Source organism: Schistocerca americana, chromosome 11 (genome assembly GCF_021461395.2).
Source record: "Schistocerca americana isolate TAMUIC-IGC-003095 chromosome 11, iqSchAmer2.1, whole genome shotgun sequence".
Lineage (NCBI taxonomy): Eukaryota > Metazoa > Arthropoda > Insecta > Orthoptera > Acrididae > Schistocerca > Schistocerca americana.
In genome coordinates, this window is record NC_060129.1 from 52341067 (window position 1) to 52362529 (window position 21463).

Below are 21463 nucleotides of genomic sequence, written 5' to 3' on the forward strand. Positions count from 1 at the left end.
AAACATCAAACTTTTCAGAAAAATGTACTCTACAAAACAGACATATTTTCGTAAAGTCGATTTTTTTTTTAAATTTTTGACTTCCTACCCGCTTAGGAGACAGGAATCCGACTATAGGGTGAATAAATTGGAGATAGGTATCTAAAAATCTCTTTGAGTTCTCTCGTCGCTGTTGTCTGTCAGAATGATGCGAAAAATAAACCCAGAACACGAAGAAATGGGATATAAATCAAGAAGGGGATGAATTATGCCAGTGATATGATGTTGTGCAAGGTTGTTAGTTTGTGGGATGTCGCTTCTGAACATTATTGATGGCCCCAAAACAACACAGGGATCGCAACGCTCTCGTGACGCGATAGCACATGGGGAATGGCTGCAGTTCCGCCCTGGGGCCACGACGACGACAGCCTTCGTCAACCGCCCCAGGCATCGCGTCGCCCCCTGGGTGAACGGCAGACAGCCTGGTGGCTGCATCGGGGGTCACCACTGGGTGAGGCGAATGCCGCGCCGAAAACTGGGGTCGACCTCAATGTCTGTGTACAGCGAGAGAAACTCGACAGCGCCGAACTGCTCCTTTGCCAAGCAGACTACCGTCACAAGGGACGTCATTTCCGTCTCGCCGCTCGCTACTCGCTATCAAAGACAACTGAGGCGTAAGGTATTTATGGTATAAGGAAAAAGTTGATCTATGAATACTAGAAGTAGACATATAACATGTAGGGATTAATTCATCTTTACGGTTCCATCAAGTCGTTAGACTTCCACGAGCGTTAGACAGAGTGCTCGTACGCCATTGCCGAGTAATAGCTGCTCTGCGAGTTTTTTCTGTATGTTGGTATTTTAATGCCTCACAAGGAGGTGACAAAATAGCCAAATACAGTAGGCATAATGTCGTTGATAAATGTTGCATAATATGAAACGAATGAGGTACGATAGAAGACAGTTACCGAATTTTCAGATGTTTAAGTGAATATCGCCCACTCATGGGGAATAGAAAGAGACGCTTGTTGCTTACTTTCATGTTCCTTGCATAAAATTGCGCGATAGATCGTCATGTGGTCGAATGAGTCATTTTAGATGCAAGTTGCCAGTTAATTTAGACGTCTATTTGTACTCTAAACATCACCATACAATTACTATTCTTTTTCCCCAGAATGGTAACAAGAAACCCAGATTGAGTTATCAGTTCCCACCCATACCTTTTTATACATTACAAACATAGAAAGTCTTCTACAGAGTAGAAGGAGTCCTCAAGCAGAAACTTTTTCAATTTATTTCCAAATTTTACCATACTGTCTGTTAGACATTTTGTATCACGGAGTAAGTGGTCAAAAGTTTTTGTTCAAACCTTAATGGCAACCTAAAGAAAACCTTAATGTTCAGTAATGAATGTAATTTTTTCTTCTATAATTGTAATCATGTACCTCATGGTTCCTTTTGCACTGTAGTAGATTGTTTACATCAAGCTTCATGAGGGAATAAATATACCGTGAAGCGGTAGTCAGTAGGCCCAACTCCTAAATCAGATGGCTACAAGACGATCGCGCGTGAGCGCCACATATTATTGTTACAACTCGTTTTTAGGCAATGAAGACCTTCTTTCTTAAAGATGAATTACCCCAGAACATTATTCCATATGACATTGCTGAATGAAAAGAAGCAAAATATGTCACCTTACTGATTTATCTCTTTTCTAAATTTACTATGATTCTAAGTGCAAATGTAGCGAAATTAAGTTTTCTTACAAGTTCCCAAATTTATGTTTTTCCAATTAAAATTCTCATCAATATGGACACCTAAGAATTTTAAAAGTTTTCAGCTTATGTATTACTTCACCACCATGTGTTACACTTATCACTGATGCAGTACCCCCAGAGGTGCAGAACTGTATGTAATGTGTCTTTGTGAAATTCAGTGTGAGACAATTTGCAGAAAACCAAACAATGATACTTTTGAGAACTTTGTTTACCATTTCTTCCAGTTCTGTGTTAATACTGTGAGTGATAACAATACTGTTGTCATCTGCAAAAAGAACTAATTCAGCTTGCTGTACATTAGATGGTAGATTATTAACATATATGAGAAACAGTAGTAGACCTAAGATTGAGCCTTGGGGAACCCCATATGTGATTTCCACCCTGTCATAATTATGTCCCTGAATTCTGTTGGTTGAGTTACTACTAAATACAGCTTTTTGCAACCTTTTGGTTAGATGTGGTAAGATGTATTGGTTGACTACACCATCAACCCTACAAAATTTATCTAGCAGTATATTATTATTTTCACCATCAAATGCCTTGGATAGATCACAGAAAACACCTACCGGTGCTGTTTTGTTATTTAATGCTTGTACTATCTGGTGTGTGAACATTTAAATGGCATTCTCAGTAGAGCACCCCTTCTGAAAGGCAAACTGTGATTTGGTGACAATATTATTGTTGCCAAGGTGTGATAATCTTCTACAATACATCACCTTCTCAAAAATGTAGGTAAATGATAGAAGCAGTGAAACAGGTCGGTAGTTGCTGATGTCTCTCTTATCTGTGAAATAAAAGGTGTCACATTCAAATTCAAAGCTGAACACTATTCAGTCTGTGAATCCAAAGAAGAGTGAGGAGACCGATTGAAACAAGTGTACTGTTACAAGTCACTGTTTCAGAATTAATAATGCGATGCAAGACAGATAAACTGAAGCATATCGAAAAAGCGGTGAAATGTCATTCTGGCTTCTTACACAAACACGCCATCAGCTGCAGTGTAACTGATCAGGGTTTCAAATCTCCATGACAGGTAGACCGGACACCACAGCACGTTTATATAATGCCCGTGAACAGTGTCAGATGTTGTGTGATACTTGTGAAGGATACAGAGACACTTTCTATGCATGTGTTATCTGCAACTGACGTAATTTGGAAGCTGCTCCACTCTTGATCTCCAGTTGCGTGGCTGGTCTAATTGTGCAGCAATAAGATTTTGGGGCATTTAGATGTTACAATGCAGCAGTGTTGAGTTGCACATGACCACGAGGGCAGGCATTATCGTTGTCAAGGTTACAGTCTGTCACGTCTGGTCAAGACAAGGGAAGAATGCCATATTGCATACTGGGCTCACAGTGACCCCTTTACAACTATGCCTACCATCTGAGACCAAATAGTGGTTTTTTATCAGCAATGTGTTATCCTGCACTTTGGTTCAGAGATTCATTTATTAGTTTATTTATTTATTTATGTCATTTTCTCAATACCCTCTCGGGTGGAACAGCTATCACGGCAATTTATAAATAACAGACTCATTAGCCAGAACATTATGATCGCCTGCCTATCATCGATTAAACGTGTACTGGCAATAGCCGCGTCACTTCACGAGGAATGACTGCTAGTCAGCGCATGCACAGTCGATGTAGGATCAGCAAATGTGCTGTCCACCTGTAGATGGGGAAGGTATGCTATACATCTCAGTTTGAAGGAGGGAATTTTATGATGACCTGAACGCTCATCACGAGCATTTCGGAATGCACGATTTGTTGAGTGTCCGAGGAGCGCTGTGGTGAGTGCCTTCAACATGTGGCGAAACCAAGGTGAAACTATGTCCAGACGTCATGGGGTTGGGTGGCCAGCCCTCATTACATTCTCGAATGTTGTAGGCCGGGCAGACTGGTAGACCGCGACAGATGGTGCAGGCTACAAGTGTGTCTGAACACACAGTGCCCTGAAGACTCCTAACAGTGTGCCTCTGCAGCTGACAACCCATTCATTTGCCAATGTTAACACCATGACATCAGCAACTATGGCTGAAATGGGCACATTAGCATCTCCTGGGCACCTATGCTGTGGGACAGAGAGAAACTGGCGCTGGTTCCATTGTGCTCTAGGGAAATTCATCTTGACATTCATAGGTCCAGTAGAGATTGTTCAAGGCACCGTGATGGCCAACAAGCAATATACACTTGTTTCAGACCACATACTCCTCTTCATGAGGATCATGTTTCACGATGGCAGTGGCGTTTTTCAACAAGGTAATGCACCATATCACAAGGAATGGAAGTGATGGAGTATTTCGAGGAACAGTGTGGCGAGTTTCAATTAATGTGCTGCTCCCACAACTCACCAGATGGGAATGCGAACGAACACATCAGGGATGTGCCTCGACGTGGCGTAAGAGCTCATTCCTCCGGTGAGGAATTATTGGGAATTAGGTGCCTTGTGTGGGCAGTGTGGCGCCAATTCCCTTCCAGACCATGATGCGTCACTGCTGCTATCCATTGCAAAGGTGGACATATCAGGTATTACATAGGTGATTATAATGTTCTGGCTGATAAGTGTTTTAGTCCTTAATAGCAGTTTTCATTTAGTCTACTGGTTACTGGTTTTGGTACACAGTACCTACCACCTCAGGACATGCTCTGCCATGCTCTCGGGAAACTACTGGGTACCTCAAATATGTCAAGCTTGTTTTTCTCTTATTTCTTTCTTATTTTGAAAATTATAATATGGTATGTCTAAAATATAAGATTTTCACTGTCCTTATTTCTGTCTACTAGTATGCTCCAACATTTATATGGATATCGATGTGGTGCTCTACATAGTGGCATTCGTTTTCAAATCATCTTGCCTAATTTTACTATTTCATTTTACATATTGCTATTAAAACTACAATGTGAACTGATACTGTAATTGCAGTAATAAACAATATAACTCCTACAACTATTGAAAGCCTCTATTAATACATCACCATGAATTTTCTCTAGAAGCTACAACTACTACTGCTACTACTGTGTTATTACTGGCATTTGTTACTAATATTAACACTAATACAAATACTTATACTGCAGTTACAAAAGATAACATTATATTTACTGACTCAGAGAGAAAGCTTACTAGCTTACTGCCTTGTATAGCTTTGCTCTTTCCATGTACAGTAGTCTAAGGTGGACCCACATACACACGCAATTTATTAGAATGTGGGGTCAAATAAAAGCAGCCAGAGATTAGAGTTCTATAGTACAAAGCAATACAACAGAGGAAGTAAATGCAGCACTAAGATGACTGTATCAGCCGTTGAAAATGACCACCATTCATCTCTTGATGCTTTTGGGCCCTGGTCGGTAGGTTGCTGAAGGTGGATCGAAGGTTGGATGCTTGAACTGCTGCAGTCTCATCTGGAGTGTTCTGCTGCTGTTCTTGATGACTGTGAGGGTTGTTGTGATTGACTCGGCTCTTGAGGGCTCTCGTGCAGTGTAATAACACACTGACAGATCGGGTGACAAAGGTGGCCAGGTAGGGCCCCAACCAGGCTGACCTCTGCTAACAACTGTGAATCATGAAATTGTGTATCTGTGATCAAAGGTTCGGCTTGCTGTATGACCAGTTGCTCCATCTTCTTGGAAGTAACTGAACACCTTTCCCTCCTCCATTAGTGCTGCCACAAATAGCTCCAAAATGTTGGCAATGTGATGGGCCAAAGTCAGCAGCTGATTGAAGAAGGTGAAACCAGTAATGCTGCGTGCAGACATTGCACACCAAAATCCTACCTTATGATCGTGCAAGGGTGTTTCGTGGAAGTTCTGCTGATTCTCTGCTACCCAGGACCTGTGATTCTGTTAGTTGACGTAACAACTCAGCTGAAATTAGTCTCCATCAGACATAAAGAAATGATCCATGTCCAAGCCATTCATTGTTATCTCAGTGAATGGACATTCACAAATGCGGAGGTGCTAAGGAACATCTGCTGGTTTTAATGCATGACCAACAGAATGCGATAGGGATATACAGGGTGATCCATTAATAGTGATCAGGCCAAATATCTCACGAAATAAGCATCAAACGGAAACACTACAAAGAGAGATACTCGTCTAGCTTGAACAGGGGAAAACAGATGGTGCTATGGTTGGCCCGTTAGATGGCGCTGCCATAGGTCAAACGGATATCAACTGCGTATTTTTAAATAGTAATCCACATTTTTATTACATATTAGCGTAGTACGTAAAGAAATATCAATGTTTTAGGTGGACCACTTTTTTCGTTTTGTGATAGATGGCGCTGTAATAGTCACAAACGTACAAGTACGTGGTATCACGTAACATTCCGCCAGTGCGGACGGTATTTGCTTCATCATGCAGTACCCATCTTAAAATGGACCGTTTACGAATTGCGGAAATGGTCGATATCTTGTTGATATACGGCTACTGTGATCAAAATGCCAAATGGGCGTGTGCTATGAATGCTGCTCGGTATCCTGGACGAAATTATCAAAGTGTCTGGATCGTTCGCCGGATAGTTAGCCTACGTTATTTAAGGAAAGTGTTCAGCCACATGTGAAACGTCAACCACGACCTGCAACAAATGATGATGCCGAAGTAGATGTTTTAGCTGCTGTCGCGGCTAATGCGCAAATCAGTAGCAGACCAATTGCGCGAGAATCAGGAATCGCTAAAACGTCGGTGCTGAGAATGCTACATCAACATCGATTGCACCCGTTCCATATTTCTGTCCACCAGGAATTGCATGGCGACGACTTTGAACGTCTTGTACAGTTCTGCCACTGGGCACAAGAGAAATTACGGGATGGTAATACAAGATGTTTCACTGCATTACAGAATGGCGATGTACTTCCAACATTATGGATGTCTGGCACATAGCTCGCGTACGGTTGAAGCGGTATTGAATAGCATACTTCATGACAGGTGAATGGATCGTCGAAGCACTATCCCATGGCCGCACGTTCACCGGATGTGACGTCCCCGGTTTCTTTCTGTGGGGAAGGTTGATGGATATTTGCTATCGTGATCCACCGACAACGCCTAACATTATGCGTCAGCGCATTGTCAATGCATGTGCAAACATTACGGAAGGCGAACTACTCGCTGTTGAGAGGAATTTCGTTACACGTATTGTCAAATGCTTTGATGTTGACGGACATCATTTTGAGCATTTATTGCATTAATGTTGTATTTACAGGTAATCATGCTGTAACAGCATGCGTTTTCAGAAATGATAAGTTCACAAAGGTACATGTATCGCATTGGAGCAACCGCAATAAAATGTTTAAACGTACTTACGTTCTGTATTTTAATTTAAAAAAACTACCTGTTGCGAACTGTTCAGCAAAAATTGTGAGCCATATGTCTGTGGCCATTACAGCGCTATCTATCACAAAGTGAAAAAAGTGGCCTAACTAAAACGTTCGTATTGCTTTACGTACTACTGGAATATGTAATAAAAAATGGGGGTTCCTATTTAAAAAACACGCAGTTGATATCCGTTTGACCTATGGCAGAGCCATCCAGCGGACCAACCATAGCGCCATCTGGTTTCCCCCTTCAAGCTAGACAAGTTTTTTCATTTGACGTTTATTTTGTGAGATATTTGGCCCAGTCAATCAACGGACCACCCTGAATATGCTGGTCTGCGTAATCAGTGTGACATCCTGGTCTCTTGTGATAGGTGTTGGATTGATTTGGTAGGTCTCTGAAACATTTTCTGGCGCACTGCAACCATGTTTTGTGATGTGTAGGGGAGATTAGGCTTTTTTTTTTTTTACTGCTTCAAAGCAGATCCTGTTTGACATCAATTTCGGATTAAGCGTTGCATGGTACTCGTTACTCACACTTTAACACCACTAAATTTCGCAGAAAACAACTGACCACACCGTTTCCATGACTTCGTTCTCACATAACTTTTCACAACGAACGCCTGCTGCTCCACTGTGAGTACCACCGCCCCCTTTGCTCTGCTCCACTCACACTGGCACAGCCCGCACTACAATCTGAACTGATGTGGATCACGTGGTGGAGCACATGGCGTGCATGTCACAGGGTGTGGCTATGGGCATATATTCACGTGCAATCGTATTCATTCTCCCAGGCCACTTTCATTTGCTCCACCCTGTACTAATAGAAGTATCTAGGGTCTCTCTTGGTTTGGAGCCAGATTGGCCACGCTATCATGTCTGGCAATATCTTACTGCCTCGAGACAGCATTGCAACCAATCAAAGTGTATCACGTGTATTTCACTCATTTTTCTAATCTTCTTAGATACACTCGTGGTCAGCTCCCTTAACACTTTTGTTATTGAACCAGCTAATCGTAGTAATGTATTGTTTTGTTCACAGTCCCTAAGACCATGAGCATGTCTTCCTCGTCCCTGCATTGGTGTCAGAGGCCACTAGCAGATGGGCTATGGAACTATTCAGCCACGTGTAGCTGTCATTACTACCAACACAGAAAAGACTTCCGTTGGAGAGGTTCTGTCAATATAATGCATAGACTATTCGCATTACAGCCATGAATCACATTTTGTACTGGCCCAGATGAGCATCGTCAGGCACTATGGCGGCGACCTTGGTCGCATTCTTTCTGTTTTCTGGAGACATGCAGCAGTATTACTTCTGGGGTGATGGTATGTGGATCCACTGGGTATGACCTCAGCTCAAGACTCATAGTGACTGAGGACACTGTCGGCACAATGTTATGCCACTGCCATCCCATGTCCCTGCTTGCTACCTCTCATGCAACAGTATTGTGACATCAACAGTCAACAGGAAAATGCTCACCACACATGGGATGTATCTCCATAAATTGTCTGCGTGATGTTGAAATACCCCCATGTCCTGAAAGACATCCAGATCTAACATGTCGGGTGTCAATCCATAGCAGTGCTAGTAACTGCGATATCAAGGACGAGTTGCAACGGTTATGGCCCACTTTCCCTCAGGAGAGGATAAAATGAAGATTTACTTCCCAACAGAACCAACGCATGTGTCCAGGTAAGTGTGATTGCAATGCCAAACTATAATTGGGTTCATACCACTATGTTCTGTGTAAATTTGACTCGATTTTTCAATGACTGATATAATGTCACATACTGCATCAACATGTGAAGTATCATTTCGTTTCGTCAGCCCTTCCGAATACTTCAGTTTTTGTTGATGCAATGTATATAAACATAAACTCTACATCAAGCGATGTTCGTAGTCTTACGTGGAGGTTATCTTTCCAGTCTTACATGCTTCACTTTCTCCAGACTCTACCTTTCTCTTTTGCAGCTGATAAAGTCCATAAATTTATGTTCATGTATGATACTCATATAGCAATGCACCAGCAACCTACTTCCACATCCATTCCCTTCCAGATTAATTTGGGAGATATATAACCAACAATGAAACTAGAAACTCCATCCACTACATTAATATATACAGAAACTTTGGAAAAGAATTTTAGCTTAAGAAACAATCGCCATACTACCACACTGAATGAACATAATGCAAAGAAAGATGTTGATATCGATTAAAACAATAAGTTTACTGTTAACCATTGCCATCTCTGCTTTTTAGAAACTAAAATTAGATTTTTTCGCCATAACACTTCGCTAACGCCATCCTCCTCTAATTTGTTTAAAGATACGCTTATGTAGTGACAGAACTCACGACATGCCGCAGACGGGGGTTGAGTTGGGACCTGTGGTCTGCACAGCTGTGGTGAGGGTCCAGACACAGTCGCTGTGCTCACTGTGTGGCTGTATATTGGGGGTTGGTCCTGCTGTGTCCAGTGGCTGGTCCACAGTGCAGATGTAGAATGTTCCAATACATGTATTAAGACAGAGACCACTGGGCAGCTGTCCATCCACAGATAATGGGACCAATACAGCCAAACGCAACAGTTGGTCCACTAACCCACTAAGATAAATGACTTACTAGTGAGACAATCAGTTTACACGCTGCTTCTCCTGAGTTCCTCATACTAGCAGTTTAACATACCAAGCTACAGTCACTCAGAAGTTAGATTGGCAAAACTTTTAAATGTACTTAATTTGCTACTATGTCCACCAGATGGTGTTCGTAGGTCATATGCTATAGACAGGGCGGTAGGGGGAACATATGGTAAATATGATGACAGATACTTCTGAAATGACTGGGGAAGGAAATTCAGAGAAAAATGGAGCACAATATTTGTCATATTACGAAGCTACTGCAGTAAAAATTTAACTTCCATTAAAACTTTTATCACAGAATTGAAACTTCGGCCAATAGATTTATTTCATTCACACTGGCCAATGAGCACCCTCACGAAATAGGTGAACATTGAATAGTACCTGACTGGGAGGCTGAACGAGTCTATGAGTATGATCAGTAAAATAAGCAGACACATTAATTATATAGTATATATTTACGCCTAAGTGCCGATCACAGGTTGTCACTCACTGAAATCAAGAATTTTGTTTCGTTACTGTGTTCAGTGTAATGATATTTATCAGACTGTGATTAGTGTGTGTGTGTGTGTGTGTGTGTGTGTGTGTGTGTGTGTGTGTGTGTGTGTGTGTGTGTGTGTGTGTGCTATATTAGTGCTTAATAATTTAAATATAAGTGCAATGCACAGACAAAGGAACTATGCTACATATGCCAGTTGATGGAAGTTTGTATGCAGTGTGATAACCTGTGAAAAAGTTGTGGCTGGTGTTTGGACAATGTGGAATTTACAAGTGGTGCTTATGAAGCAAGTGTTGTGATAGAAAAAGACAAGTATTTCAAGAGCCGTGCAAACCATGCTGCATGTAGCAATGGTATTTAATGGCAGTAACTGTTGGGAGATCCGTGTATCAAATGACAACTACTGAAGATGTGGCAGTTTCTAGTTTTGCCAGTTGTAGTTTTGTTCTGTGTGTGTGTGTGTGTGTGTGTGTGTGTGTGTGTTGGTTAACGTTTGTGATTTCTCATGAAGAAACTGGGCAATGATTTTACCACTGACATAAAAAGAGAGGCTTCATGTATATGCATGTAACGTGGATGGATACTTGTGTGAAGTGGTTGTCATGGTAAGCAATGCAATAGTGTACATAGCTTGACGCAATAAAGAAGATACTGGTTAGGTTTTGTGACATGCACCCTATTTAAGTTAAGAAGTGCGTTTCCCAACTTTGCTTCTAAATATTTCAGATGGAATTACATATTTAAAGTTAATGTGTAAATAATAGGCATCTTAAAAACATAGCTGTGGCGATAAGCAGTTTCATTCAACATTAATTTACGTTTATAATTATGGGATACACTTCTGTAACAATAAAAATCAATGAGAAATGAATCACTGAGTGTACGGATTATTATCTGAAGGATATGAATTCCAGTTTTTGAAGCAGCTCAGTAAGTAGTGCATATATATTCAGACATATCTAACAATAAAAGTAATTTATGATAATTACTTGTCACTAGCATTGTAGTGAGTATTTATAATGTGATATGTTGATAACAAAGAATAGAAGGATCTAAAGATCTGTTTCATTTTGACGTGGTTAGGAATGGACCAATAACTGGAACAGGTCAGATAAGGAAACCCCTAAGCTCTAGCAGAAGAAAACACTTCAGGACTAATCTTTACTAAAGCCACAGGGAAAATTAAGCAAAGACTGGTCTCTAAGAGCCAAGAACGGAGATTTCACACAAAAAGCGCCTTCCTTTGTGTGTTGCACAAGCTAGTGCACTGAAGTATGGCAATATCACGAGAAACAACAGACTAGAAGTGGGAAGGAAATGTGAAGGAAGACAGAGCATTATGCGGAACTGCCTGAAGCGGCAGAGCTGTTGTGAAACCCTGTCGCATTTCTTGTGAGGTGGTCATGTGATGTTTAAGAATTGTGTTTTTATATCACCTTCTTTAAGAGAGATGTTCCATATATGCTCCGATTGAGAATGACAACATTTTCCTTAGAGCATAGTAAACTTCAAAAATCTTATTTCTAATACCCCTCGAATACTTCGTTAGAGTTAATGAATTTTGTTACAGAACTTGTCAGCGAATCCCACATATATATCTAGAACGTAAAAGGGAGATACACAACACAAAAAACTGGTGTACTGATATGGGTGTAGCGACTAATGTGACTGACTACTCCACTACCACGAATATTTCAAGTTTTACAGAATGAGAAAATCATGAATGGGGAATTTAAAATACGTTGCTGCCCACCTTGAACTGTGCTGCAGCATTCTAAGGTACACTATGTGATCTAAAGTATCCAGACACCTAGCTGAAACTGAATTACAAGTTCGTGGCGCACTCTATAGGTAATGCTAGAATATACACTCCTGGAAATGGAAAAAAGAACACATTGACACCGGTGTGTCAGACCCACCATACTTGCTCCGGACACTGCGAGAGGGCTGTACAAGCAATGATCACACGCACGGCACAGCGGACACACCAGGAACCGCGGTGTTGGCCGCCGAATGGCGCTAGCTGCGCAGCATTTGTGCACCGCCGCCGTCAGTGTCAGCCAGTTTGCCGTGGCATACGGAGCTCCATCGCAGTCTTTAACACTGGTAGCATGCCGCGACAGCGTGGACGTGAACCGTATGTGCAGTTGACGGACTTTGAGCGAGGGCGTATAGTGGGCATGCGGGAGGCCCGGTGGACGTACCGCCGAATTGCTCAACACGTGGGGCGTGAGGTCTCCACAGTACATCGATGTTATCGCCAGTGGTCGGCGGAAGGTGCACGTGCCCGTCGACCTGGGACCGGACCGCAGCAACGCACGGATGCACGCCAAGACCGTAGGATCCTACGCAGTGCCGTAGGGGACTGCACCGCCACTTCCCAGCAAATTAGGGACACTGTTGCTCCTGGGGTATCGGCGAGGACCATTCGCAACCGTCTCCATGAAGCTGGGCTACGGTCCCGCACACCGTTAGGCCGTCTTCCGCTCACGCCCCAACATCGTGCAGCCCGCCTCCAGTGGTGTCGCGACAGGCGTGAATGGAGGGACGAATGGAGACGTGTCGTCTTCAGCGATGAGAGTCGCTTCTGCCTTGGTGCCAATGATGGTCGTATGCGTGTTTGGCGCCGTGCAGGTGAGTGCCACAATCAGGACTGCATACGACCGAGGCACACAGGGCCAACACCCGGCATCATGGTGTGGGGAGCGATCTCCTACACTGGCCGTACACCACTGGTGATCGTCGAGGGGACACTGAATAGTGCACGGTACATCCAAACCGTCATCGAACCCATCGTTCTACCATTCCTAGACCGGCAAGGGAACTTGCTGTTCCAACAGGACAATGCACGTCCGCATGTATCCTGTGCCACCCAACGTGCTCTAGAAGGTGAGGGTCAACTACCCTGGCCAACAAGATCTCCGGATCTGTCCCCCATTGAGCATGTTTGGGACTGGATGAAGCGTCGTCTCACGCGGTCTGCACGTCCAGCACGAACGCTGGTGCAACTGAGGCGCCAGGTGGAAATGGCATGGCAAGCCGTTCCACAGGACTACATCCAGCATCTCTACGATCGTCTCCATGGGAGAATAGCAGCCTGCATTGCTGCGAAAGGTGGATATACACTGTACTAGTGCCGACATTGTGCATGCTCTGTTGCCTGTGTCTATGTGCCTGTGGTTCTGTCAGTGTGATCATGTGATGTATCTGACCCCAGAAATGAGTCAATAGAGTTTCCCCTTCCTGGGACAATGAATTCACAGTGTTCTTATTTCAATTTCCAGGAGTGTAATATGGGATCAGCCACCCATTAGCCTTGATGACAGCTCCTACTCACGCAGGCATACGTTGAATCAGGTGCTGGGAGACTTCTTGGGGAATGGCAGCCCATATTTCATGGAGTGGTGCACTGAGGAGAGGTATCGTTGTCAGTCGGCAAGGCCTGGCACGAAGTTGGTGTTCCAAAACATCACAAGATGTTCTGTAGGATTCAGGTCAGAACTCTGTGCAGGCCAGTCCATTACAGGGATGTTCATGCTGTGTAACCACTCCGGCACAGCCCGTGCGTCATGATCAGGAGCTTGATCAGGTTGAAAGATGCAATCTCTGTCCACGAATTGCTCTTCATCATAACTGCCTCCGAATTTTACTGTTGGCACTACACACACTGGCAAATGACGTACACCAAGGATTCGGCCCACCCACTCCCTGCCATCCGATGGCAACATTTTGTACCGTGATTCGTCACTGTATCCACTACAAGTACAATGACAGTTAGGCGGGAGGTGACAAAACTAGGATTTCATGGTCTAAGGACTGCTCTTAAGCCACATATCACGAAGGTAAATGCCTGGTGTAAGAAGCGAAAGCATTGGACGATTGAGCAGTGGAAAAACATTGTGTGGAGTGACCAATCATGGTACACAATGTGGCAATCGGATGGCAGGGTGTGGGTATGGCGAATGCCCTGTGAACGCTCTCTGCCAGCATGTGTAGTGCCAACAGTAAAATTCAGAGGCGGTGGTTTTATGATATGGTCGTATTTGTCATGGAGGATGCTTGCACCCCTTGTTGTTTCGCGTGGCACTATCACAACACAGACCTACATTCATGTTTTAAGCGCCTTCTTGTTTCCAGCTGTTCAAGAGCAGTTGGGGGATGGCGATTGCATCTTTCAACATGATCGAGTACCTGTTCATAATGCATGGGCTGTGGCCGAGTGGTTGCATGACAGTAACGTCTTTGTGAAGGACTGGCCCACACAGGGTCCTGACCTGAACGCTACAGCACACATCTGGGATATATTCGAACGCCAGCTTCGTGCCAGGCCTCACCGACCAACACTGATACCTCTCTTCAGTGCAGCACTCCGTGTAGAATGAGCTGCCATTCCCCAACAAACCATCCAGCACCTGATTGAAGGAATGGCTGCGAGAGTGGAAGCTGAGATCAAGGCTAAGGGTGGACCAACACCACACTGAATTCCAGCATTACCGATGGAGGGCTTCATTGAATTTGTAAGTCAAATTCATCCAGGCGTCTGGATACATTTGATCACAGAGTGTATACAAGAAAATGGATGTCAGTAGTAGTGTATTTTACTGCGCATGCACATCTAATTAAACTTTGTGGTGGACATTGTAGGCCTGGCAGTACACACACTTATCGCTGTGTAACGTGGAATTGTGACTTGTCTCACGCTTACCTGGTGTCTGTCGGTGTCTCTGCAATCAGGTGAGCCAACTCCACAACAGTTTGTGGGTCGTTGACTACAGCCTCAGCCCAGCCCTGCGTCGCCATCACACGGAGCAAGTGGGCCTTTATGAAGGCGACGGCGGCCTGCTTCAGCCTGTTGGCGGAATGCCTAATCGCGATAACACCTGCAGCTGCCGCAGTCTCGACAGACAGCTGGGCGACCACCTGTTGCTCACAGTGCGCTTTCAGTACCGACAGGCCGTATACGTCGGCGGCGACCAGCAGCTTTGGGGCCATGCTGGGCAGCTGGGGCACCTGCAGGGTGTAGAGGTATGCCAGCACCTGGCGCAGCACAGGACCCTCTGTGTCCGAGAGTACGAGCTGGCTGCTGCTGCCCTCTACAGTGGCGCGACGGAACATGTCCGCAAACACGGGACTCCTGGCGGCCAAGACAGCCCTATGAGCCACCAGCCGCGTGTCCCCAGCCAGCAGAGTCACCACAGCGTCGTCCCCGGCGTCCAGCAGGGCTCCGAGATCCACGGCCGTGGCCTCCTCAGCCTCCTGAACGAGTCCCACTGTCAGCGATTCTGGAACACAGTTTCCCAAATGTTGGAAAAATTGGGAGTGGCTGTTAGTGCAGAGTTAATCAATGCCACAATTTAAAGGCATTTCTAAAGCTGCTATCAGGATAACATTTACACCCAACATAGATTATGGTGTGTAGATGAAGGAAATAATACTTTTGAAAATCTATTACATCTCCTCTTAAAACTTACCTATTTGCTTGTACAAAATGCCACAGAAAGAATAGAGGCCTCTTTCTACAATTACCTGCTCAAAGTATCAAAATGAATATCTAGCACAAAACTAAGAGCATACATTGTTCAACACCCAGTCCGGATTTCTGCAGTTATTTAAGAAAACAATGATATTTCATGCCTGAAATCTGTATCCCTCTGCCCTTAACTGCTATACCAGCATGTTTCTCTCCAGGAACTGATACAGGGGTTCAAGTAACTGCTGTCACAGTCAGGAATGACTTTCTAGAAACGTGACATAGAGGTGGCGGGCATAGCTAGATGGCAACTTCTGACATATTCCAATATTTTGTAGGGTAGTGGCATAACGCCCCAACGGATAAAATTAAATTTTATGAGGAGTACAAATAACTGTGCCTAATTGCGTTTCGCTCACAATACTAAATTATTTCTAAAATATCATGTTTATCATGACTATTTCGCAACAATTTGTAGCTATTACATAAATTATCATCAATAAATTTTTATTTTCAAATAATAGAAGTAATGAATGACACAATGTGGTGCATGCTACAGCTTGTCAAACGAATGTATGAACTTCATCTTCCACACGTAATCCTCCTGCTGCACACAATAGTTTTCACTTTGTACCATGATGGAGAAATCGAGACACATAGATCACATATGCTTCAATATCTCATAAAAATTTCTAGCAAATTACCAGAAATTTCGTCATCACTCACTTCATAATAATAAATGAAAAAATATTAAACTTAAACTCAACACTTACTATGTAATGGCTACTATTGTAGTGTAAGATGTGTACAGTAATTTATTTTTATGATTATTTCTGGCACCTAGTCAGACACAAAGCGTTGGCAAGTTAAAATCGTTCGATGATCAAGTGATTCAGAAACAGTAAGTAGAGTGCACGAATTTTCACTTGATTGATTTTAAGTAAAGGTGAAGGGTGAGGGTGACACAAGTGTCATAGAGGTGGTGTAGAGGAAACAATTTTTGTAACAAGTGCATAACTTCACTGCAGACAGTTAGTTAACTTCCATTTTTGAGTAGTCTTAGACGCAATGAGAAAGGCTACATCAATACAAATAAGAAGTACCAATTTTATAATTACATTAGTCTGACGTTTAATAAAACATCTACAAAAGCTAAGTACCATTTATCTTTCATCACTTTCAAAATAAAAGTTTTCAAAGGAAATATTCTTCTTAGTGGAGTTTAGTTAATCGCTAAGGATGATGACTTGGTATGTGTGTTTGGGTGTTTGGGGAAGGGGGAAGTGGAGCTCTAGCTAGTTTCTGTTTGCACTCTGGGAAAATGCTCTCAGAAAGGTTGGGAGCCATTACTGTAGGGGGATATGTCAAAGCCAGTCATAGAGAATATGCCATCTTTTCAACACACATTCTTTCCATCATTTCGTAATTGATGTCACCCTACAAAATTGTTGCAGATGGTACTGATAACTGACCTTTGTTGTTGTAAGTTCTTCATTACAAGCTGTAACTAGCGCTGAAAATAGTCACAGTTCCAGTTACTACATTAGACGATCAGGCTGATCCTCTAAATGACGTTTTAAATTACTATTAGTTATTGCAGCTATTTCATATCAGCTAGCTCTGAAAATCTGAGAAACAAGAGAGCCCTGGGAAAGACATCATTCCAGCTGACTTTGTCGAATCTGGAAGAATTGAAATTAGAAATCTGTTAAATACTCCCTTGTGTAACATACAGGAACAGGGGAAATTGCCATCAGACTCTAGAGAAACTTTATATGACATTTATTCTTGTCTTAAAATACAAAAATTACCGAAGTCTTAGCTTAGTCGTGAATGCCACATCAAATAAAAGCTTCTTCTGTCTTCGAACAATTGACACACGATTATCAGAAAATCAGTTTGGATTCGAAAAAAAACCGAAGAATCCAAGAAGGAGTAATATCTTTAAACTTAATTTTAAATTGTAAATAAATAGCTTTTGTAGGTATACAGGAAATGTTTCATGATGTAAAATGGCCAAATAAAGTTTGAGGTACAGAAGAGAGTAGGAATATGCATAGAGAGTGATACGTTATGTGGAAGCTGTATAAAAAAGGAGAGGACTTCTATTGGAGTGCACTCTACACAGGTTCTACACATATTCATGAATGAATCCGGCAAGGTAGTGTACTATAAACCATTATCTTTAATCTATTCAACAAACACGTACTTAGGAAGGGAGAGTAGTGTTACATATAGTATACAGGAGAATAGAGCGGGTATGCATGGCACAGCTGTTTTAACTGAAAGTGAATCCAATCTAGGCCCATGCTAGTGGCCTCTGGGTGCATCAGAACCAGACTTCAGTCCCAAAAGTGCTCCTCCCGGATGAATTTGGATAACGGGATTGAAATCATCTTCAATAACCTTCACATACCGTTCGGTAGTTACCAAAGGAATACCGCACCGATTATTCCATGAGTGGACATTGCACACCACACAGTCTCCCGTTGAGGGTGAAGTGACATCCCGATCACCAAATGCTGACTCTCAGTCCCCCAACCGTGCCAATTTCACTTGCTAAAGCATCCATCCAAATAAAAGTGGCCGACAACAACCTGGCGTGTTCGATGGGCATTCTAATTCCCATCGTGCCCCGCACCTGTGGCATTGGACTGGATGAAGAAGACCCATTGAGTTCCCTCCATGGTCGCCAGATCTAACAGCTACAGACTTTTACTTGTGGGGAACTGTGAAAGATAACGTCTATCGACGTAAGCCACGCACGCTGGAGGAGATTACAGCGACATGTGCAGCGATCGCAACTGGAATTGTGACTGACATAGTTGCGAAGAGCCGGCCGCTGTAGCCGAGCGGTTCTAGGCGCTTCAGTCCGGAACCCAGCTGCTGCTACGTTCGCAGGTTAGAATACTGCCTCTGGCATGGATGTGTTTGATGTCCTTAGGTTAGTTAGGTCTAAGTAGTTCTAAGTTCTAGGGGACCAAGGACACTACATGTTAAGTCCTATAGTGCTTAGAGTGTTGCGACGACCGCTCGTCGATCTGCTATGTGTATAGCCGTCGACTGTGAACTTTTTAACACTTGAAGTAACCGTATGCTAAGCTAAAGGTTGTGCAACATCTGTGATCGATTATTAAATGTAAAACAAACACATAAGTAATACTTTTCGTTCCTTGTGGTGTGTCTACATTTTTCTGGCGGACTGTATATGAAGAAGAAAGACGTAAATTAGTTACGGAGTTCGGCGTGTACACATTTTATTCAAAATGTAAACGTCACTACATATTTTCGGATTAAGGTTATGACATCTTCGGTGTGGCTGCCGTCATAGGCAATGACGTGGCGAAGACGAATAGCGATATTCTGCGTGACCTGCTGAAGTGTCGGAACACAGATGCTGTCGATGACCTCCTGAATGTCTGTTTTCAGCTCAGCAATAGTCTCGGGGCTATTGCTGCACACCGTGACCTTAATACAGCCCCACAAAAAGAAATCGATGTATTCAGATCCGGAGAATATGGCGGCCAATCGAGGCACATGCCAGTGCCTCCTGGGTACACCAGAGCCAGAATGCGGTCCCCAGAATGCTCCTCCAGAACATCAAACACTTCCCTGCTTCGAAGAGGTCGAGCACTATGTTGTATGAATCACATCTTATCGAAATGATCGTAACTTTGGATAATCGTGATGATATCATCTTTCAAAACCTTTACGTACCGTTCGGTAGTCACCAAAAGAATATTGCACTGATTATTCCGTGACTGGAGACTGCACACCACACAGTGCTCCGTTGAGGGTGAAAGACTTCTCGATCATCGAATGCGCAGTCTCAGTCCACCAAATGCGTCAATTTCGCTTATTGACGAACACATCCAAGTGAATGTGGGCTTAACCGCGAAACGAAACCATATTCGCATAAAAGTACTGTTCGTCAATTCTGCAGACAACAGTGTAGGCGAAACACGACTGCTGTTCCATGGCCCTCGAGCTTAAATGTTGAGAAGCTTGAATTTTGTACGGGAAAAGATGCAGGTCTTCAACAAGTACATGTCGCAGTGCCTCCCAGTTGATTCCCAGCTGTTGTGCAGCTCTTCTGATAAATTTCCTGGGGCTGGTTTGAGACACAAGACTTGTAATGTTGATGTTTTCAGTCGTTTTCATCCTTTTTGGACGACTGACATTGCGACACTGTCAGTAAGAGAGCTACCCATTCTCTCAAACTTTCGAATCACATTCTTTATTTTTAGCACACACGGACCGGTTGTCTTCAGCTTGATCTCGGTCGCACCACTTCCTTTGAGCCGCATTTGGGCTGCTATTGCTAGCGTAGCAGGCCTCCACAAGTGGTATATGTTCAGGTACATTGTACCGTGACGTTTTCTTGTGCACATGGCCGACAACAACTCGGCGCACGCGCATGCACATACTAATTACCATCGTCCCCCGCGGCCAAGCATGCAGTTTGAGCGTCATAAAGCAAACCGTTCAGAATCTATGAGGATTTCATTTCATGTAGGTCAATAATTGAACTCTCAAACTTCCTGGTAGATTAAAACTGTGTGCCGGACAGAGACTCGAAATCGGAACCTTTGCCTATCGCGGGCAAGTGCTCTGTCGACTGAGCTACCCAACCACGACACACGTCCCGTCCTATGGGCTTCAGTTCTGCCAGTATCTCGTCTCCTACCTTCCAAATTTCACTAGCACTCCTGCCAGGAAATTTCCTATCAGCCCACACACCACTGCAGAGTGAAAATTTCTGTCGGGAAACATGCCCCAGGCTGTGACTAAGTTACGTCTCCGCAATATCCTTTCTTCCAGGAGTGCTAGTCCTGCAAGATTCGCAGAAGAGCTTATGTGAAGTTTGAAAGGTAAGAGAGCAGGTCCTAGCAGAAGCCCAGAAGACGGGACGTGAGACCTGCTTGGGTAGCTCAGATGGTGGAGCACTTGCCCGCAAAAGGCAAAAGCCCCAAGTTCTTGTCACAGTCCGGCACACAGTTTTAATCTGCCAGGAAGTTTCGTATCAGCGCAGAGTGAAAATTTCAGTCTCGAAGTGTCACCCTGTATGAATAAGTTTCCTTCCTGATTTCGATCGTAACCGTGTTGTTGTTGTTGTAATGGTCTTCAGAGACTGGTTTGATACTGCTCTATCCTGTGTAAGCTCCTACATCTCAAAGTACCGACTGCAATCTACATCCCTCTGAGTCTGCTTAATGTATTCATATCTTAGTCTCCCTCCAAGGTGCTCTCCAGTACTGAATTGGTGAGTCCTTGATGCCCCTAAACATGTCCTACCAACAGATGCCTTCTTCTGGTCAATTTGTGCCAGAAATTTCTCTTCTCCCCAATTCTATTCAGTACCTCCTCATTAGTTACGTGTTATACCCATATAATCTTCAGCATTCTTCTGCAGCACCACATTTTGAAAGCTTCTATTCTCTTCTTGTCCAAACTACTTATCGTCCATGTTTCGCTTCCATACATGGCTACACTCCATACAAATACTTTCAGAAACGACTTCCTGACACTTAAATCTATACGTGATGTTAACAAATTTCTCTTCTTTTGAAACGCTTTCCTTGTCATTTCCAGTCTACATTTTACATCCTCCCTACTTCCACCATCACCAGTTATTTTTCTCCCCAAATAGAAAAACTCATCTACTACTTTAAGTGTCTCGTTTGCTAATCTAATTCCCTCAGCCACAACTGATTTAATTCGACTATATCCCTTGTCGTAGTTTCACTTTTGTTGATGTTCATCTTTTGTCCGCCTTCTGTCTGTTCTAC

General features: G+C 43.4%; 1 protein-coding gene across 1 annotated transcript in view; it reads right to left on the bottom strand.

Annotated features, from left to right (window-relative positions):
* LOC124553230 (ankyrin-3-like) overlaps positions 1-21463 on the bottom strand; it is a 96685-nt gene that overhangs the window by 17690 nt on the left and 57532 nt on the right. The window contains exon 3 of the mRNA XM_047127120.1: positions 14910-15486. Within this exon, the coding sequence (XP_046983076.1) occupies positions 14910-15486 (577 nt within the window). The remainder of the gene's footprint in view (positions 1-14909; positions 15487-21463) is intronic.